At 46.7% G+C, this 22,032-nt stretch overlaps 2 protein-coding genes across 10 annotated transcripts in view; both read right to left on the reverse strand.

The window, feature by feature from the left end:
• The window catches only part of STARD3 (StAR related lipid transfer domain containing 3), a 36,961-nt gene extending 18,202 nt beyond the window's left edge, over nucleotides 1–18,759 (reverse strand). The window contains exons 1-2 of one of the 4 annotated variants that reach the window (XM_019507269.1): nucleotides 18,614–18,759; nucleotides 800–1,081 (exon numbers count right to left, since the gene is read on the reverse strand). In XM_019507269.1, coding sequence (XP_019362814.1) covers nucleotides 800–1,015 — 216 coding nt within the window. In that variant the 5' untranslated portion in view covers nucleotides 1,016–1,081; nucleotides 18,614–18,759. Of the gene's footprint in view, nucleotides 1–799; nucleotides 1,082–7,792; nucleotides 7,888–15,963; nucleotides 16,085–18,613 lie in introns of those variants that run through there. The other 3 variants (XM_019507243.1, XM_019507251.1, XM_019507259.1) reach the window with 3 other exon arrangements.
• Nucleotides 18,760–18,769: 10 nt separating this feature from the next.
• PPP1R1B (protein phosphatase 1 regulatory inhibitor subunit 1B) overlaps nucleotides 18,770–22,032 on the reverse strand; it is a 67,359-nt gene continuing 64,096 nt past the window's right edge. For all 6 annotated transcript variants that reach the window (XM_019507289.1, XM_019507282.1, XM_019507298.1 and 3 more), the window contains 2 exons: nucleotides 21,262–21,411; nucleotides 18,770–20,469 (listed from right to left, as the gene is read on the reverse strand). In XM_019507289.1, coding sequence (XP_019362834.1) covers nucleotides 20,366–20,469; nucleotides 21,262–21,411 — 254 coding nt within the window. In that variant the 3' untranslated portion in view covers nucleotides 18,770–20,365. The remainder of the gene's footprint in view (nucleotides 20,470–21,261; nucleotides 21,412–22,032) is intronic.

The raw sequence follows: 22,032 nt of genomic DNA on the forward strand, positions 1-22,032 counted from the left end.
GTCTGTTGGGGTGGGGTGGGGTGGGGTGGGGAAGACAGGTGCCTACTGGCACTAGGAGAAGGTGGCCAGGTGGCCGGGCACCAAGGCTGTGGCACGGGGGGTGGGGGCGGTAAGTCGGGACAAGCCATCAATCTTTGCAAATGAGTCCTAGTACAAAAGAGGTTGAGAACCACTGCTCTAGTCGTGTAACTTCTTGAAACGTTGGACTTTTAGAGAGGTAAGGGCTTGGCTGTATGTATACCAACTTGCAGAGAGACAACAGGGCCGATGGGTAGGTAATCAGGTCAGTTCTCTCTAATCTCCATATACTGCTGTTAACAAGGATGTTATCTCTGGAGAGACAAATCCACAGTTTGAGAACTGAAACTAAGCATCACAGAGACACTTAATGGGATCTTCTAGACTTAGAGGCCCATTGGGTAGAGTAGTTTTCTTTAATCTTTACTAATCTTTAGAGGAGCCTCTGGGAACCCCGTAGGATTGGGCCCCTAATATAGTCTATGACCTCTTGTGACCTATTTATAAAACTTTGCTAAAAAAGTTACATGAATATATTGTCTCAAATAGTATAATTAAAAGTTATAATCCTTATTCCATGATGATATTTTTGACCTTTAACATATCTTAAGTTTAAACTATTTTTATATAGCCTTTTTTTTAAGCATCTTAAAAAAATCTGATTAAATAAAAAAAATCTGATTTTTTAATTTATTTTTTTTAATTGTTGATTTTTATCCACCCTGGCCTGCAGGGGGAGATCCACTTGCCACTTCCCTAGTAGGAAGAGCCTCAAACTCACGTTCAGTTCAATTATCCACAGCAGAGAGACAAACAGTAGGTCGAAGGTGACAAAGAGGCAGAAAGTCCTTCGGACATCCGAGATGGCTTTCCGCTTCTCTGGAGAGAGGTAGCAGTAGGGGGAAAAGCCCTGGCTCTGGGAGAACGAGCTGCTTATAGACGCAATGGCTGGGAGGCTCTGTTCTAGGTCTTGCTGCAAGTCTCTAGGCTTGCTCATCCTCAGCCAAAGCAACTGGATCCTACGGCAACCAGGTCAGCATCTGCGAGCTCATCAGTACATCACCTGTGGGAAACATGAAGGAGACTCTTAAGATACTTGCACACTCTAGTTTCTTCACTAGCCAATTCTTACTGCAGCCCTTGCAACGCAGCGGAATCTCAGATCATCGGTCCTAGACTGACTGCTCTGATTGTGGGGGGAAGTGGAGCAAGGAGGATTTTCAAAAGGCACAGGGGCCCCCCTTTGAAGTCACCCCCATCTCCAAGTAAAGTGAATTCCACTCATGGAAAACACTGCTGGAGAGAAGCAGGTTACATCCTTTTGGTTTCAGAGACCTCCTAGCAGCAGCAGCAAACATATGACATTATTTTTCTTCCCATTTCACACTTGGCAACATAAGTAGGGACCCTTTTCTCTTTTGGCTCTCCCTGCTGCTGCCCAGGCTCACACTTGCTCCAAGCAAATGAAAATGCACTGCTGCTAGTTCTGGGTTAAAAAAAACAAAACCACTGTGGGTATTGCTAAGAGGCACAACTTCACTCCAAAACAAACCTGTCCACATTCTCATTGTTGCACTCCATCAGTGTGGAAAGCATGGCCAACTGCGTGTTCAGAGGAGCAATCTTACCACTTACTGATGCTGTAAAAATGGAAATGTTTGCAAAGGCAAAGGCACTAAAGAAAGGGGCCTTTTATTGGAGCCCAAGGACACCTCTCAGCCACCCAATGATGCGTGTTAAATGTAAGGTCTACGGGGGTTAGCCCTTCTTCATTGTCCATGGATATTCAAACCATCACCCCTCAACTCCCTTCACATTCCAGTAACTGTGGTGCAGCCCTGTCTTAACCTAAGCTGTTTCTTGGACATCTGCATCTGATCTACTTGCTTCACTGACAAAACCCCTTTTCCTAAGAACTCCTCACAGAGCTGTAGAGAGGCAAATTCTGTTCTGCCTCCTGCATTAGCCACCCTGCCAGGCAAGTTCTGAGCACCTTTGTATACAACAGTGAAAAGGAAGTAGAGAAAACAGCTGCATTTTCACACCCAGTGCGTGCTGGCAGGGATTGGGCACTCAAAATTAACTTGAAAGCTGAGAAAGTTTCACTTCAAAGGTATCAGGGCCCAAATGCATAAATTTAAACAAACTGGCAACCCATTGTACTGCAAACAGTTTCGCATAACAAACAAAAAAATACAACAGTGCAGCTATGTTAACCAACTGTGTTTACTCCTAAGCAGGTACAGAGACAGACAGAACAATTTTATGTAATCTAAAAATCCAGAGGTATGATAACTTTATGAACAATGCATACAAGCTGGGCAGTGAGATGAAGTTACTGCATAACTATGAGAGTGATGGTGGTGGTGGGAGGGGGAAAATTCGAATTTTCTGTACGGCTGAGCTAATGTAATGTAATAGGGGTTGTTGGAAGAGCAGACAGGAAGCTCATACAATATACATCTAGATAAGAACACTCCACATGCACACTTGAACGACAATGGATAGCAAGTTACTGGCTTCAAGGATCCTACGCCCAAGGAAGCTGACAGCTTTGTTTTCCCCAAAGCCAGGAGCCTGGGGACCAAGAGAAAACTAAGAATTAAGCCTTTCTTAGAAGGAAAAGTCAGGGAGGCTGGGGACACTTCTCAAAGCCATCTAGGGAGGCCAGCTGACAGTCTTAAAAATTGGCTCTTCCCAGATCTAGGGAAGAGTTAATCTCAGGAAGAAGCAAGCTATGCTATCTTTGGAAAACTTTTGTTTCACATGTTTTGCTTTAAGAGGCTGACCACTGGGGGGGACAGAACTGCTGTATCTGAGCTCAAGTCCTAGCTGCTGTGGTAATCACTGCCAATACCAGAGAGCTGCAACCCTCAGCTTTGATGGCAGGAGACACCCACCGTGGCAAAAGGCAGGAAGGGTTAAAGCCCCTCCATGCCCAAGAGGAGTCAGAGATGCAGCTGGCTCAGTGCCTGTGGCGGGTCCCTGTAACAAGATACATGCCAAAACAGCTCTAGTGCATCGTACAACTGTGCTCCACAACCATTGGTAACTGCACAGCAAGGCTGCCTAGCTGGTAGCCCACAGACCATACTTGAGTCTGACCCAAGCAGGGTACTGGCACAGTGTGGGATGCATGGTGTAGTGTGTGGGGCATGAGGGCACCGTAACTCTGCAAAAGAGGGAGGTACGTGGCACCCCTAGGTCCTGCGGGGTGCCTGCTGCTTAGCGTGCAGCCCAAGTGGCACGTGGCTCCCAGCCTCTCAAACTCAATACCCTGTTGTAGGGTAAGAAGGGGGAAGGAGAAAATATGGAATTAAATCAAGCTGAGGGGACTTTTTAGGATGATGTCATTTTGTATAAACTGCAACAAGCTCTTCCACTGCAATGAGGACAATCTCAAACTGGAAAAAAAAAGAAAAGAAGTGGAGACATCTGTGAGCACTAAATTATATATCGATGTGCATACTCCCTGCCTCATTCTTTATGGTAGTGTCGCCCTCCTCTCAACTCCAACAGCACTTTGCACTTACATGACTTCCAAGGTTGTAACACTTAGCCATATAATCCTTCACCAAAACCATGCATCCCCAATCCCCAGCCAGAGCTTTCAACAGCATTAACCCCGTTTCGCAGGAGCCGATTCAGGGTAGAAAGTGACTGGCCTACAGCTGCACAAAATCCGAAGTCCTGGCTCCCACACTATGCTTTCTGGTGCTTCCCCACCCCCGCCTGAAACTAAAACATTCCTTTTCATCTGGAGGAGATTTTAAGAGAACTTGAAGTGCTATAATACCACATGGGTCAGGGATGCAATCAGAAGGCAAGGTAGAGATGCACCTTATAGAAGGAGTCAGAAGGGCATAAGCTTTCATGATCAAGAGCTCACTTCATTAGATAGCATAATCACAAAAGCTTATGCACCTTTGATTCAGTTAAGTCAGTAAGGTGCAGTTCTTCCTGTCTTCTGCCAGGCTTCAGACTAATACAGCTAAATCTCTCTGCTCATGGATTAGGGGCATATGAAAAGAACTAGCGTTTTCACCAGCCCAGCCAAAGAAGAAATAAAAAGATAAGTCCTGGTCAAGCAGCATCTGAAGAGAGCTGTATTAAACCCACCTAGGAAGGGATCCAAGGAGAAAAAGGAGTTTTCCTATTTTTAGAACAGTTATAAAATTCAGTTCTAAAGCGGAAGGAAATAGTCAGTTGCATTCAAAACGCCCTTTCTTTCTCTTTCTCTCTCCCTTTCTTAAGTTACAACAAGTTCTGATAGGCAAGGGAATACATAAGCTTGTCATAAGGTGGAATATGAAGCATTTCTTCTCCGATGCTCATGACACTGGACTTATCCATTAGAAAGGGCTGGAGCTAGAAGAGGGAAGAGTAATGCCAGAGGGTGCGTTGTTTTTTTTAAAGCCTGCTTTCTTCAGAGTGGAAGATGAATTATTAAGCACCCTAGTGCATATTACATATTTATATATTCTCTGAAATCTTTTTTGCATCAGAATGCTGTCTCAGAGTCTGGGTGCCCGAGCTACTACTTGGCTTTTTTGGTATTGCTCAAGAGGTATCACTTAGGCAGGAAGCAAAACAAGCTGTGAGGATGCCAGACCAACCGTGCATAGTGCCTCAAGAAATTCCTCAGGCAATGATAACGGAGCAGAAAAAGCAGGAGGAGAGAGAGCCTGACAGTTGCTTTTGCCGTTAGAAATAGCGCCGTAGGCATTAATGAAGCTAACAACTAAAGAAAGGTTTCTTTTCACACCCGACCCCTGCCTCAGAAGCCCCATCTCAAGACCAGGCCTTGGACCTGGTTATTTCATTAACCACTCCTCTCCAATGAGGAAGTACCCGGTAGTCAGAGCAGGGCCTTGATTGCTGTGAAGCGGATACATTAAACACCTTACTTATCTGCACTTACTTAACACTGGCAGTGATGGTTCATCCATTTGAGGACCATAACCCTGTGAAAGCAGATGGCATCCAGTGTCGGGTTGAGGTGCCCTGGGCAAACCAACTTGTGTATGCCAGGATCCTTCCAGCCACTGCCCTCCTCATTCTCCACACAGGCCTATCACTCTGAGTAAGAAGCAGACAAACTAAGTCTCAGATTCACTGCCGAGAGAATGCCAATTGCTAATGCATGCAGCATGCTTTCACACAGATTTGTATTACAAGAACTCAAGCGCTCAAACCCCAAAGATGTTGACCCACAAGAGACACCTGTATCAAAACCCTGCAGGGGCTCACAGTCAGGTGTAAGTATGTTGTGTAGGATGTGTGGCATGCACGATACAGGGTCAGCCTGGAGCATCAATATCCATTTGAACTGCCTCGCTTCTGCTGATTTGAGTCCTAAGCTTCACATTCACCTGTGTCTGCCTGTTAATTACAAACCTTACAGTAAGAAAAGGCATTTAGCCCGGTAAGATCATTCCTCCTTGCCTCCTGCTCCCCAGACTTCATACTACAAACGTGTGTTCTCAGCTCATCTGATGGCTCTCGCAAGTAATTCTCAAGTCACCTCCTTTGATAGCTACAACCTTTACACCAAGTACTGCATCAAAAGACAAAAAGCCTAGAGAGACGATTAGAGGTGGATCCTTTTAAAGATACAAAAACTACAGATGTTTTACTAGAAGTTAAAATGTGTCCTGGGTTCTTAGAGAGGAGAGGTGTTTTTACATTTAATTACCACTGTATTTTTAAAAAGGTTTACCTCCCTAAACAAACAAATAAACAAGAAAAAAATGCAGAGAAATCCAAATAGCAGGCTCCCCCACCCCAGAGACAGAGTGGGCAGGCTGCATGGTGTTCATAGCTCTGATCTCTCGGGCCTGCATAGAGGTAGTTTTGTTAACACACAGCAATTATGTTTTTGATTATAATAATTAGCAAAGCACTTTACAAATATTACTTAATGCTCACCACCCCAGGAGGGAGGTAAGATCATCTATTGTGTACACTTTTCCCTGCTGTTGGGATCTAATAAAATAAAGGGGGTGAGTCTGAAAGCATGGTTTGGCAGCTGCTTGTTAAAGTCTTTGGTCAAATTAAAGCCTGGGCCTGTATTTTTAAGATTAGTTCTCTCTCTGTCACAGTCTGTAGCAGTTTCTGGTAAAGCCTCCACAATGCTAAGCCTGCTGTGAGACAACAAAGGAGACAAAGATAGATGGAGGGAGAAGGAGAATTGAAAGAAAACAAGGTAGCAGGAAAACAACAGTTTGTTTCTCGGTGCCACCAAGACAATATACAAGTTTTGAAACACAAAAGCTTTCAGGAGAGGCTTATCTATAAAGAGACTCTTCCCAAATATTTCATAAACTGACTGCTGAGAGCTGAGCTCCTCCTTGCAGAAGTGAGTCTCCTCTGGAGGGCTTTTGAATAAGGAGTTCATGAACTGCCTCAGCAAGAGTGCTCCTTAGATTGGGAAGAGGAGGGGAAGAAGATGCTAAACTATTTGAGGGAAAAGTACAAACCGTTGCCCCTCATTCTCCAATACATACTCATTAGTTGGCAGAAGCACTGTACACACAAGAATATTCACATGTCCCCTCCGCTTCCCAAAGACATGCAAGCACAGCCTCCTTTCAGAGGTCACTGCCTAACCAATGCAGTCCTGTTACTTCTTGCTCAAGAGACCCTCTGCCACAGCAAGGACTCCCAACACATGACAAAGTGCTCAGGCTTCCTGCTGTAGTGGAGTCTTTCCCAAGTAGCTGTGTCTATCCATCTGATAAATAAATCTAGCCTCAGCCCCAGCTGTAATCTTGATCTCAAATTTTTATCCTGCAGACAGGAGGTGGAAGAGCTCCAGAGGATAAAGCTGGGAAGCAGCAAGCCTGCTTTCTGCTCTGGATGTTGCCAAGGCATAGTCTTAATGGCCCGATGCCCTTGCTGAGTCCCTACAAGACCCTGTTATTAAACTGGGAAAATCTCAGAGCCTCAGAGTCCATCTTAGCTCATCAAGAAAGCCCTGCCTGAGAAGGGCAAGGCTGCAGGCACAAGGAAGCCACAAAGCAGGGGTGCAATTTGGAGGGGTGAAAGTTCGTATTTAGCCTCTGTAGGTTTTTGCAACCTTACAGGTGCCTTGACCATCCTCGGTTTTGCCTCTGGTGCACTCCCACCGCTTTCTGCTTCTGCTAAGGGTAGGACTCCTTGCAATCTCCCTCCTCCTCCAGCTAGGGAGAAAGAGTGTTCATTAATTCCTTCCAGACACAGGAACACTTCATACTGCAAACATCAGCTCTGACACACAGACACTTGACTCCTTAATCAGTCAGCACAGGGACACTTACATGCCAATTCACCAAAAAGGCATGGCTGGAAGGGTCCGCAGCAGCTCATCCTGCCAAACCCCTATGCTCAGGGAAGGATCATTTGTGTGTAAACCATTCCAGACAAGTGTCTGTTTAACCTGCACTTAAAGACTTCCATTGATCACAATTCCACAGCCTCTCTAGGTCATCTGCTCCACTGCTTAACCACCTCATACAAATAATGTGCATCTCCCTCTCCAGGAGCAGTACAGTGCTGCTATAGCACTCCAACACTGCCCCCCCCCCATCCTAAGAGACAGCACAAGGTTCTGCCACAGAGCTTTGAATTTGACAACCCTCAGATCCCCTCAGGCAGGTCCTTTTAAGTTCCTCCAAGAAAAGGCTGAAATCCCTTCAGAACAAATGAAGGCAGATGCACTCGATGGGCCTTTTCCCCCTCCTGAATCAAATCATTCAGTTCAGAACAGGATGCCTCCAGCCACCCAGCTCTGTACCTGTCATCAGAAGGGATAATCCAGTTATCTGCAATTCACATTCATCACCATCATACTCCGTTTCCACTGGCAAGCCATTCCAAGACTCGCAATTAAACTGTCCGTCACTGAAAAAAAATCACTGTCACTGAACTATGCCTCTTAGATTCACCAAAGGGAAGTTGGGTATAAGAGTCATCTGACCCAGGAGTGACTAAACATTTGGTGCTACAGGCACATCAGAAGTCAAAACAGAAGAATTTCCCAGCACAAAAGCAAAAGAGTAAGAACTTCAAGCCAAGTCACTTCTAGAAAATCTTTCGCTAGCTTCTAAGCAACAGTGAGGGCAGCAGGAACAACATACGAGAGATGTACTCAAAGGCTTTAAAAAAAAAAAAAAAAAAAAAAAAAAAAAAAGAAGAAGGACTTAAAAGTTTTAAAAAAAAAAAACAAAAAAAAAGAGTACCCAAAGGGTTTAAAAAAAAAAAACAAAAAAAAAGAGTACCCAAAGGGTTTAAAAAAAAAAAACAAAAAAAAAGAGTACCCAAAGGGTTTAAAAAAAAAAAACAAAAAAAAAGAGTACCCAAAGGGTTTAAAAAAAAAAAAAAAAAAAAAAAAAAAAAGCAATGCAGTCTCAGTTACTTGAGTCATACACTGACTCACGAGAAGCATTATCTGGAAGTTGAGTTAAAGGTCACCTTGCATCCTCTCAGGCCCTGATTTCCTCCTGCTAGAAATCCAAATCAACAAGGAAGAATGGCACCAGTAAGCATTTCTCATAGGCCCTGTTCCCTTTACTGCCCATGCTAAATTAGGGAACTGAGCTCAGACCAGAGTTCAACTTGGATTGAACAACAAAAAGTCAGGAAGCATTTGGATCTGCTGCTCCAGTTTGGGAATCGCAAGGAAAATGTAATGGCAAGGAATTCCTGTGAGCAAGACCCACCACAGGATGCCCCTTTAACCCTGAAGGGCTGGGCCTGCTCCAAACTCAGCTCTACCCTCTCTGTATCCTGGGGCAGAATAAATTATGCAGAATATGGCACCCTTCCAGCTTTTAAACCAGTCCCCCTGCCACACCACTCCTGCTTACTGGTTATGTTATCAGGAGTTTCTCTGTGTGTTCCCAAACTATGCAGTATGGGATCATGGCAAAAGGAATGCAACTGACTTTGCTTTAAGACAGTCATGCTAATAGGAGAGACACTTGAAAGCCAGATGGGCTCTCTGCTGTACTCAACAACCAGGGGATGCAAACAGCACCCTTCTCAAAGCCTTGCAACTTGTCCCATGACCCGGGAAGCCTGCACCGTATTAAACAGCCCCCACCCCAAAAACCAGGACCCCATTCTATTGGCAAAGCTAGCCACCTTCTTAATTCAAAGCTAGTTGCCTTCCTCCATATAATTTGCAGTCACTCAAGCTCACACCCCTCAAATGCAACCTCCTCATTAGCACTTCACACTATCAAAACAATTTTCAGAGTACTTCAGTGGCAGCTTAATCGTTCAAGCCTCCGATTCACAACCCACCCCCAGCTAGCATGCTTTCTGATCACGACTATTCTTAATTTGTGGGGCTGAGCCATCTCCCTCCCCACTCTGACAATCCCCCTGGAGTTCAGTGTCTGACACCAATCCTTTTGCTCCCATCCCAGTGCCTGCAAGTCAGCAAAAAACACGGCTTCCCTAAATATTCAAGGAGTCTGATTTCCATGCCACGGCAGCTCAGCTGTGAGACTCCCATCATCCAGGCTGGCAACTCAAGGTCTCACAAGTGTTCGCTGAAACCTCAAGGTCTGATGTAATTAGTCACTGTTTTTATTAACAATCCCCAGCAGCTGCCAGCTCGAGTTTGGAGCAACCTTAATGAGGAGCCTCTCTGGGCTTCATGTAAAGATAAGACTTAAACAATGTGCAGCAGAAAAATCTTTGGCCAGGAATAGGTTTAGGAAACATAAGATTTCTCATGAGGCTTTTTACTCCTGGAAATTCTTGCCTTCAGGAGTAGCTAATATCAAATGCTTCAGAGAAACTGCTCCTGCGACAGTGGAGACTCTTATCATCATACCAAAACATTTAAGATATTATGCAGTCCCTGACAATGTCGGGGAGACAGAGCCACATGACTCTAGTTTCCTGGCTTTGAGAATGCCACAAGCTGACACCACACGTGAAGCAGAAGTTCCTTTCATTTTGCTTCAACCCATTTTAGTTTGTCACTAATTCTACTGTGAGACCAGTTGTTCCCCCGAGGGCTTAGGTCTGGTTTGTAAACTGTTCAAAACAGAGAGGTGTCAATTTGTTTGCCACCACTTGTGGTGTCTAAATAAAAAGCACAGTGGAAAAAAAAAAAGACTGATCAGATTTCACTGTGTTCCAATCTTAAATCTCCCCTAATTCGTGCTTGTCTCCTTTATGGCAGGCATGATTGTTATTTGCTAAGTGCTATGGTGATAAATGTGATGCAAATGCTTCAAATGATTCAGATTCATGACTACAGGAGGACTTAAGAATGTCTGAACAGTTTAAAGTTCTTCCAGTGCTTAAACAACATCACACCCTGGTGGGGGTTACTGTGCCAAATGCGAAGCATTTTCACAAATCTGGGCTCCATAGCTGCCATCAGAGTGAGAGTGCTAATATGAATTTTTGTTTCAAGACCCACCATCACTGGCATTCCCTGCTGCATGAGCTTTCCAAGCAAAAGCAGCAGCGTATTTCTCCAACCAAACATTTAATGGTACCCAGGTTTGAGTGACACTCACATCAGCACTCAGTGAAAACAACACTGTTAGGAATAAGGGCAACAGAAGGAGACAGATTGGACCATTTCTGCTGTGCCAAGGTACTAGGGCTGAGAGGTATCAGCAGAGTCTGGGTGTTGGGGCAAGCACAATTAGGATAACAAACTGTGGTAGATCACATCAGGGAGTTGGGCTTCTGGAAGTCCTGCCTTCTAATCCTGTCCTTATGTTGACAAGTGATGTTTAGCTTGAAAGCAAGGGTGGGAAGACAGAATCAGGAGGCTTCTGAACCCATTACTATGGCAGCTAACATGGATTTTAAAGGAAACTTAGCACCTGCTAGGAACAGGGCAAGGTAGGGTTAAGTACAGCTAGCTAACTTTTGTCTGTTTGTTTGGTTAAACAAAAAACAAAAAAAAAACACTGTCCTTGTCATCACTGAGGACAGAACTGTGTTGATTAACAAGATAAGCTGATCTTTTTAACACAATGTGCTTTCAGTATACGGTCAGCCAGTCAGAGCGCCCACCCCTCCATGAAACACCCATATTTCCTGAGCCTTCCTCCATACGATGGAAACAATAACAGTATTTATATTTCAAACAATAGTCCTGTATGTATGGGTGTGCATGTTGGGAGGAATCTACACAAAGTAACAGACACAGTTCTCTGCAAAAGCAGCCTGCAGTGTTTGTATCATTTGTCTGCACAAGTCCAGGGTCTTGTCTCATTTTGTAACACAGGCTCCTAAAATAAACTAACCAATTCGAGTGATCAAGGCTACATAACCCCAAGGTTTTCATGCCCTGGAGGATGTTTACAACATAGCTTTATTGGGGCTGGAAGTCACAAGGAGTTCAAAGGATATTCCAGAGACTTACCTATTTCAAATAAAGTGCTAAACAACAGAGCAGGGCTTTGCAAGCTTTAAACTGAGGTCTGGTCCCAATTCCTGACTTACTTGGTGTGACCTTAAACAATTTGCTTCATCTCTCCATGCCTTAGTTTCCCCAGCTACAAGCAAGAGTGGATTGACTTTTATTAGTAAATGTTTAGGATTGGGAATCCAGAAAAAAGATGGCAAAGCTGATAGGGAAATACAGATCGCCCGAGCGAGGGACTAACAATAGAGGGATAGGAGTGAGGAGGGGAACACAACTAGGCTACAGGAGATACATACTACTTCCCAGGAAGAGATGAGAGGCTTAATTAGTTAGTATTCATAAAAGCACCTTGGAGGTCCTTGGTTGGAACAGAAAAGGTATTAAACAGGAATAAAGCTTTTAGTTACACATCTCTCTGCCTCTGTAAGCTCCTAATAGATGTTTACTGTCTGGATAGCGCTTCCTTCCTCTCCTCCAGCTAAGCTGAAACTCCTGCTCTCTGTCACCAGTGCCAAAAAAACAGATCAGATAGCTTTAAACCACTTAAAATGTAATGGTGCCCTTGGTGAATTAGTGCATAAAGCAGCTTTAGGAGGATTTGATTTAAATCAATAAATTGTTGGTAATCATCAACTGTTCCCTCTGTCCCACATCAAACCCCACTGTCAATCAAAATTTATGGAGAACATTTAAACCAGATCGCTGCTGTCCTAAGGAACTGACACTCCCTATTTGCTCTCAAATCAACACAACAAATCAGTACTTAAAAGGTGAAATCGAGAACCATAGAAAAGTAGTGATGAAAGGAGCCTCAGGGGGTCTTCTCCACCTGTCTGCTGAAAGTAAGATCATCCATGTCAAAACCACCACACTCAGTGTCTGTGTAGCTTGCTCTTAAAGACTTCCAGCGATGAGGATTCCACAGCCTCGCCAGGTAATCTATTCCAGGGCTGAACCACGCTCATACATAGAAAAGACTTCTTACTATCCAGCCTACATTGCCCTTGCAGCCATTTCAGCCCATTACTTCTTGCCCTGTGCCAGTGAACACTGACAAACATTGACTGCCATCCTCTTTTATGTGGTTTTTTTTGTATCTGAAGACTGTTCTCAAATCACTTCTGTGTTCTTTCTTCTTCTGTAGACTAACTACCAGTTCTTCCAAACTTCACTTGAATAACACATTCTCAGTCATTTTTGTTGCTGTCCTCTGAACTCTTTCCAATTTTTCTAGATCTTCCTTGAAACATAGTGCCCAAAACTGAATGCAGTGTACCAGAGGAGGCTTAAGCACTACTGAAAAGTGGAAGACATGTGGTGGACAGTCCATTAACACATCCCAGTCTGCTATTAGCCTTTTTTGCAACAATGCTGTTATACATTCATTCAGCTTGCAAACCATTACAACCTCCAGTACTGCAGCCTAGTCAATCATTCCCCATTTTGTATTTATGAATGTAATTGTTATTTCTCAAGTATGATACTTGAATTAAGTGTATATTTAAGTGCAATCTATTACATTCTTGTAACAAGATCTGTTATGTTGCACCCCTTTCCATGCCCTACCGCTTTGTCAAGTTAGATTATGAACATTTTTGGGTCTAGAGATGGTGGAACGGTCTAGAAAATAATGCACTGGATTTGGACTCAGGAGACCTGGATTCAATTTCTTGCTTAGCCACATAACTCCTGTGTGATTTTTGGAAAGTCACTTAAAACTTAATTTCTCTTCTATCTCAGTTCCCCACCTATAAAACAAGTTATAATGCCCCCCAAACCCAGAAGAGTAGCACGGGAATGAAAACAGCAATAACTGCAAAGCACTCAGACACTATAATGAGGGAGCCATATAAATACTTAGGGAAACACTGGAACTCTGCTCTTCTAGCCACTGTACAGAAGAAGACAAGGCAGGGTAGCACCTTAAAGACCAACTTGTTGAGAAAGGCATACACTTTCATATAAGACAGCCTACTTTGTCAGATGCTATGAATTAACTTGCAAAGAGCAGAAGGACTAAATGGAGAGGAATTAAATGATTTCAATGCAAAAGATAGGGAAAGGATAGAGGAAAATATAGGGGGAGGGGACACTGCTGAGTGCCCTCACATGTCACCTCTCTGGACGTTTCATCACTGACCTCAGGGTAGTTGTTTTTAAAGTTTTGCTGTTCTTAAAAAAAAATTAACTGCAACTTTGCAGAACAGTTATCCACAGTTTGGTCTGTGTTAAGTACGGTTTCAGAGACTCTGGATTCTTATTCCATTGGCTAGACTAGCTTTTCTAATCCTCATATCCCTCAGTGGGTTAACTTCTTTGTTTTTTCCCTTTTCATCTCTTCACCCCACCTTCCCCTCCCTCAGCAGTGACCACTCCCTGTCCTTTCCTCCCCCTTTCCCTACCCTTAGGAATAAAATAATTTAAATACAATTCATTGCCCCTGCTCATTCATGACATCCAAAGAAGTAGGCTGTCACCTACAAAAGTATACATCTTTCTGAACAAATTAATCTATAAGGTGCCACCCTGCCCTACCTTCAGGCTAACAGAGCTAACTACCTTTCTATATAGAAAAAGAAATAGCTCCTGCCTCAACAGCTCACAGCCTAAACCATAAAGCACCAAGCAGAATGGGACTTTATGCTACTGAAGACACCTTTAAGCTCTGTTATAACACAAGTCACAGAACCCCACTAACCCCCACCCCCAGTTATTAAGTTCCCCACGAGTACAAACATTCAGAAGGTCAAGTTAGGCCCAGATTTTAAGTTCCATGAAGGTTTTAGAAATCCCCAGTAACGATAATGTTAAATGTCTAATGGAAACAAGACATTCCCTGAAATCACAGAAACCCTGGCTCTGCATCAGTGGGAATCAGAAAAAGCGAAGAGGGACACAACCTTGACTAGAAAGCATGTGAGGCTGTTCCTTGGATCACCTGCCTGATCTGTGAAGCAGAAAAGGCTGAGAGAAGATCTGAAGGAGAGTCAAAGAAGGGATGAAGAACCTGCCATGTTCAGCCCTTGAAAGAGCTAAGGAGTTATTCATGGCATCAGGAGCTAAGAAATTATTGACAACATTTCATAAAAGCAGGACGTTGGCTGCTGTGGTTCCCCTGCTTTACCTGTAACAGGCTCAGGTGTTAGGTCTGTGTTGTGTCAGGGTTGACAGTTGTCTTAAGTAAAGTTTAGATTATGGATTGTATGGGATGTTTTAGATGGAGATGATCCTGCCTTAGGTAGGCCTATTGGATGTGCTGAAAGATCATGGGCTTAGGCCCATCACCAAATACTACAAGCCTCCCTTAATAAGGGAGGCCACTGGGGACACCATCAAATGATTTCTTGGGACAACTAAAAAGGGAATGGGAGTGATGTCATAGGTTAATGACAAGGGATGCAGAAGGGAACATGAAGCAGAGCGTACTGGCCAGTGCCCACTGCCCCCTGAATGAGTCAAGGGACCCTGTGACACCAGCTAGTAAAACTGCCTGAAGATGTGAGCAGAGGACACACAGTCAGTGGGCACCTCCCAGTCACAGACTCCTTCCTGGTCTTATAGACGAAAAGCTTGGCCAGCACCAGGTGGAGGTTGATCAGCAAGTCCCAGGGCTTGGTGGGACCAGGCATGGGGAGCATGTAACAGAAACGGTGCAGGAAGAAGTGCAGCTGGAACCTCAGCAGGAAGCAGAAAGGGCAGTCCCAGGCCAGCAGTGGGACTAGGTAACCTCAGGAGCTCCCTTCCAGCCCGACTCGTCTAGGATCCTACAGCATCAGGGAAACACCGTGACCACAAGGGTGGCAGGGGAAATACCCTGACCGAGGCAATGCAATTAAAATGGCACTGTGTAGTGGAGGGTGCACCCTTGTCTGTTTGCGGACTGGGCTCCCTATGACAGCCTCATAGTTAGCTTCCCACTGACCAGCTTCCAGCGAGAGGATCTTGGCTACACATTGACTTTAGGGAAAATGGGAGACTCCTCCCTAGCTTGCTGCTGCAACCATATGGCTGAGGGCAAGCGAAACTTGGGGGCATCCGAACCCCAAGCCTCCAGGCTTGGGCCTGCACATAGGATTCCTGCCAAAGGATTTGGAAGTATTGGAAACCCCAGGCTGGAAAGTCTGGTGGGGAGGACACTTGCCCATAGCAGGATCACACATGGTTCTTGAATGACTGAAAGGATTTGGCCCTGATCTGGCTGATTTGACCTGGGACACGAAAAATTTTCCTACAGCATCAATTTTTAACCCAACCCAACGAAGCAGAATAGCAGGGGGGGCAAAGCAAGCCCCTACCCCAGGGATGGAGAACATGGGCCCGCAAATGCACCCCACCCCAGCCGCCGGGACAGCCCGCAACGCAGGCCCAGGACCTCCTGCTCGGAGGCAGCGGGTCGGGCGAGGCCAGGGCGCGGGGAGGGGGTACCCCCCCAGCCACCCGCCCGCACCCACGCGGAGGCGCTGCACGGGCCGCAGGAGGAGTCTCCGGATGCCGCCGCCGGCCGGGGCAGCCCCGACGCGCGGGGGTGACGGGACACCGGGCTGGGGACGGGGCCGCGGTACCTGCTGGCGGCTCCCGACAGCCGGTGACAGCTCGCAACCGGAAGTAAAACCCCACGACTTCCGGGTACCCCGCGCCAGGCCATAGGACAGCCACCGTGACCTTTCACTCCCCCGTGACCCCGGAAGAAGAACCGGCGTGGGTGTTCCGCCCTGTGCACGAGATAAAAACCGCCGGGAGAGGGGGCGAATCCTCGAGGGAGCAAACATCGTGGGCAGAGGGAGGGGGAGGCGCTGCGCAGCTCATTGGCAGGGCAGGTACCGCCTCGGGGTGGAGTCTGCCTCAAGGTGGGGGCGTGTGCGGGGGGGTCATGCTGGGAAAGGGCAGGTGCATGGCAGGGCCGTATCCCCGGCTGGGACGGGGAGCAGCTCCCCTCCCCTCCCCTGCTGGGCGCCTGCAGGCCGTCCGGGCCTGGCTTCTCCAGGCCTAGGAGTCACTGGAGACATCGGCCTCTCCTATGCCAAGCTCGGTGCCCTTGGCAGCAGGAGGCCATGGTTCGCAGCCTGCCTGCCTGAGCAGGGCAAGCTGCAAGCCCCGGAGCTGGCCCCAGGACCAGTCGGAGCTGGGTGGTGGCAAAAGGGACACACAAAACAGGAGGTGGCTGATGGGATGGGCAGCTCTGCCTGTTCAGAGACTGCCTGGGCTTCCAGCAGCCTCCATTTTCCCTCAGTCTCCGGCTTCACGCACTTCAGGGTGGTCTCCCTTCACAGTGTAGTCCTGAGCCTGGCCTTGGCCTCGTCTGGCAAAGGCAGGTTAGTTTCTGTAGACGACAGCACATGAAAGCAGTCTGGCCAGTGTCACATCCAGCCACCCTCAGTTCCCGAGGCTGAGCGCCTGGGTGTGCATTTACAGAAGGCACAGCCTTTGGCACAGTTCTAATCTGTAGTGCAAGGGAGACATCTTAACTATGCAGCTGCTCCCCTTCCCACCTTGTTTCTGCTGGAGTATGTTAGTAACGCTTCTTGTATCTTAGTATCATAGTACTTAAGGTCAGAAGGGACCTAAGCAGATCATCAGGTCCAGCCCTCTGCCCTGGGCAGGAACTGGTGCTGGGGTCATATCACCCCAGCCAAATATCTGTCCAGTGTCCTCTTGAAGACCCCCAAGGCAGGAGAGAGCACCACCTCCCTTGGGAGCCCATTCCAGAGCCTGGCAGCCCTAACTGTAAAGAGGAAAGTAGCAAAAGCGGAGTAACGGAGCAAGAGCGAGGCCCTCTGAGGCCAAGATGGCAAAATACAGGCACAGACAGGGATCCAGAGGACTGTATGTGTCTTTCAGTGCACAGCTGGGAACCATTTCTAGAGAGGCAATGAAGCTGGGATAGAAAGTTCTTGGAAGAAACTGGTGGAGATCAGTGAAGGTTGCATGGGGCCATGGCTAGAGGCACAAGATTGGGAGTCAGGGAACACTCCTGCCTGATCTCGGTCACCTTAGCTTTGTCCCAAATCCACATTCTCTCAGTGGCGGTACAGTTTGCGAGCCAACTGCCTGCTGAGTCAAAATTTCCATCCTAGAAACGCATCTTGCCAGCATACCTCAACAGCCCAGGACAAGTCCTTACAAGCCAGTCACGGGCCTGCGTGAAGGGATCATGGAAGGGAACAGGCCTGTGTTGATTAGCAAACACAAATTGCATTTGTTAATGATGCAAAGCTAGCCTTTGTCTCAGCATCAGGGTGGATGCCAGGACCCCATGTCTTATTCACTTCCATGTAGAAAGTCAGTGGCTGGAAGGAGAGTATGGCTGGCTTTGCGCCCCCTAAGCAACAATGCCTTTGCTGTGAGCGGATCCAATATCACCCTAAGTGAAACCAGTTATTGTACAAACACAGAAGTGCCTGCTTAAGCAGGCAACACAGGGAAGTCAAACCTGCGTAATTAAAGCAGACCGGGAGGGTACATAGCAAGGGAGGGATTAAATGGACTAATAAGCTCCTCAAAGCAAATCAATAGCCTTCTGCTTTCTTGCTGGTGCCTTTAGGATAGCAAAATACTCAAGAAGGGATTAGGTTGGTGGTGGGCATTTTTACAGATCTGTTTACAAGATGGGCAGTGTGAAGGGATGGGGCCAACTGGCTTTGGTAGGTTTGGATTCTGTGATTATTGAATACAGCCTCATGTGCCGTGGGTTTTAAGTGGGTACCAATAGGTTCTCCAGAAGGCATGGGAAATAAAGGGTTACAGATAGTGTCAGATCCAGCTTCCTGGTCCTACTTCTGCCCAGTTCAGCTGTGGAAGTGATTACCATCCAATCTTAACAGCGTGCATCCCTATCACTGTCACCACTACCCAGGACAATGACTGACAGGTCTTGGGGCTTGATAGCTCCTCTCTTAGGCTAAAGCGCAACCTGATGGGGAGCATAAGGAAACCTTGCTGCAGCCCGTCCTGTGTTGACCCTACTTCCTTGTTTTCCCCTCCTGGTGGGGAGTTCCTTCCAGGTGCACCTCCCTGCCATCTCCCAAGAACCTGCTCTTTAACCACCCAGCACTGTAGTGGCTCCAGGGCCTACCCCCTTCTTCCTATCTCTGTCTCTGCAGCCATAATCAGTCTTGGGAACATGAAAGTCATACCCAAGCCTCTTCCTTACCATGAAGAAGCCTGGATCACTCCACCACCCTCATAATAGGATGCCACCTTCATGTACTTAACAGTAGCTGTGATGAGTCTGCTTCTTGGCTTTGCTGATGGGCACTAGATGGGACAAAGAAGACTGGCCAGCCTCCTGATCCTGATCCAGATCCAGGATCCTTTTCTCTTTCCCCGTCCCTCCCTCTTCCCTACCCCCAATAAAACAGTCTGCAAATATTTATGTACAAAGCTTTATTACAGCAGATCTGATCTGGAGCACAGAAAGGCATTGCTCAATACAGGATCAAAGGGTGTATATAGAGAGAGATAGAAAGAAAGAGACAGCTAAACTATGCTCAAGAACCTGCCTCTTGTTCACAGCCCCCGGTAGGGACCACATAATCATGGAGAAAGGTGTTTGGCAAGTTTGGGATTTGGCAAACAAGAACTATCTGCATTTTCCACAACAAAAACTATTTGCATTTTCCACATTAGCATTCCCTTTAAGTCGCCAGTTCAAATCCAGCTCAAGACTATTATAAGCTGTTTGGTAGCCCCCTGTGAAGTGGTCATGCCCCCCCAAAATCCCCATTGTTGGCACTGCTTGGCTTTCTTTTAGGGGCACTGCTGCCAGTTGAGAGGCCAAGGAGACTGCACTCCCTTCTCCCTCACTAGACTGGGCACCTTGCAGATCGAGGTTGGAGGCACATTGGTGGGAGAAGCTTGCATTACCACTTTGCCCTGCAGATCTAACCCAAGGATTACAAGTCTCCAGTGCTGTCAACCAACATTATGGTTTGACCTCACTTTTAATCAAGTGAGGTCCAACAGGTCAGCAGTATAATTAACTTGCCTTCCATTGCTGCTTCACATTTTAAAATAGTCCCTCCTGGTCTCTCTCCCTTGTGTGATATCACTGGCGTCCTACTCTGCTCTGCTGAAAGTCCTGGAGATACGTGGATGTTCTACAAATTTTCTATTCTGTTCAGCCCCATCCAGTGAGCTCTGGGTGTCCCTTTGCCCCACAGAGCTGGACTTCGCTCCAGTGCTCTTTTCTTGCTCCTTCAGAGAACCTCAGAAGCTTTGATGAAATATTCAAACTAACAGGACTAAAGACTAGACCAACAACACTCTGTGTTCTCATTAGTGCATCCCAAAGCACCTCCGTATAGACCAGGATCTCAGTCCAGGGTAGGTCATGTTAAAAAACAGCTCAGAGGCCGATGGATCTCAGGTCTGCTTCAGGCATCTCTGTCACATGGGGTGCTGTCACCGGCATAAGTTACCTCCCACCTTGCCATGGTGGGTCTCCATCAGTGAGACCAAGGACTGACTGGACCAAAGAGACTGTACTTCTCAAAGGAAGGCATTGCCTTTAGGGCTGAAGCACATTGACAAGCTTGCACTGCCGCCTTCCATGCTGCATAGGGTCATGCAATTGTCTCCCAGGGAAGGGGTGGAAGCTTCATTGTTTGGCACGCTTACGGGTAGATTGGACAAAGCACTAGGAAATGGACAACAGGAAATAGATCCTGCAGTGGCCACTCAATCTGGGATAGCATACACTGCAATAGAGCAAGGACTTCTCCATTGTATCATCTAGAGGTGGACATGCAGAGGCTTTCAATCATCTGCCAAGCTTGCGTCATTCGCCAGTGCTAAACTCATTTAATAGAAACAAACCATTGGCAGGAGACAGAGAAATCAAAGAGAAGAGAAGAGAAGGGGGAGGAAATGCAGCCATTAAGGAAAGAGAATCCAGACCGGGGCATGGGAAGATGAGAGGACTCCACCCCTGGGGTGGCCCCCTCCACCTTCCTCCTGCCTCCCGAACTAACTGGTGCCACCCAGAGGGGAGGAAGGAGTGTGGCTCTCCATGTTAACAGGGTGTAGGGCTGTCTCAACAAAGCCAACATGTCTTCGCTCTTTGGTAGGTCCTGGAGAAGGAAAAAGAAAAGCAACAGGTGAGCACCCCAGGGCAGGGATTACTTAAGCATTACTTGTTTGCTGAGTCTCATGCACCGAGGTTCGGGTCTTTAACTGGGAACATGAGGAGCAATAACAATAACTCTATGCTTCCCCATGCTGAGACCCCTTCTCTAGAAGACAGAACTTAACTTCCAAACAACCACTCTCATTCACAAAATGCCTGCCATTTGCGATCCAAAGCCAAAACCGTCTGGAGGATGAGGGAAATTCAGTCCACAGATCCCACAGAGTAAGCTCTAGACTCAGTCTGAGACATGAATTCCTAGCATGTAGTTATTAAAGGTTCACATAGCAGAATCAGGTTGTTAACCAGAGCTTGTTATAGCCAAATTCCAGCTTGGGGAAAGCCACTCTGCTGAGCTGAGGTTCACTCCATGGTTCCAACAGGATACAAGATTCTTCTTCACTTTATGTCCCCAGTTAATAGTTACTGTGCACTGTTAAAATCATAGCTACATCCCTCCCCTTGAAGCTGACTGCGCCACAGGGTGGGGATACGGTCCTGTATTTTCCTTCACATCCATCAGTTGAGCTTTCTTCAATGAATGCATGTGAAGTTGTCCAAGATCCTCACACACAGTAGGGTGCCCCAAAGTGGGATGGAGTGTGGTTTGGCTCTACAGTACCTGGCTGTACTGCTAGACTGTAGAACCAGCAACCAATCAGTTCTGTAGTTGCTTCTGTTTTTCAGCATCCTTCCCCTCCTCCCCCATCCCTGCTTCTCTGACTGGGGATGTTACCGCTTGCAGGAGGATTGTCCTGCTCCATTTCTGGCTCCTGGTCCTCTGCCCCTGCTCCTTCAGCATCTTCAGGTATTTCAGATTCAGCGAGCGGTTTCAGTCCATCCCCAAGGTCATCTACACCCCCAGCAAAGGACACCTTTTGGCCACCTATTGGAAGCAAGCACAGCTGGGTCTGTCCAGTGAAGAGCATCTCCACCTCCCCCAGTAAAAGGGTTCAAGGCAACAAGCAGCAAACCAGGTGAGTTCTTTGAAATGTTATAATTCAGTGAAATCCTACACCCTGATTACAGATCAAGTCCAAGGCAGCTCCAGATCCAAGCCCTCCTCCCTCCAAAATTAACACTGGGTTCCTCTAGAAAGACCATTCCCTCTTTACTTCCCCCCTACCCCAAGCTCCAAATTTCTTCTGAGCCAACCCAGCAACTTACACATGGGGCAGGGGGAGAGTGGGGGAAAACCAGGCGCAGCTGGGAGGTTAATGCAAGACCTTGGGAAGTCAAAAAAGGCCACTGATTTGCAGGTGGGGGTGTCCATTTCTGGTGGCTGATTGTCAGAGGGAGGAGGGGGGCAAAGAGAAGAGGAATTAGGTGGATGCATTGATGGATGCAAACAACACCCTCTGGGCCTTGTTACACATTAATTTTGTGTGACTCCAGGAGCTCTTAACGTTGCACATTAACACCTTTAAGTGTGTTAAAGCACTCTTATGCAGCTCATAGTTTCATAGTAGCTAGGGTCAGGAGGAACCTGAACAGATCATCTAGCCTG

This window comes from Gavialis gangeticus, unplaced genomic scaffold, assembly GCF_001723915.1.
Source record: "Gavialis gangeticus isolate Ggan-Ray unplaced genomic scaffold, GavGan_comp1, whole genome shotgun sequence".
Taxonomy (NCBI): Eukaryota; Metazoa; Chordata; order Crocodylia; family Gavialidae; genus Gavialis; species Gavialis gangeticus.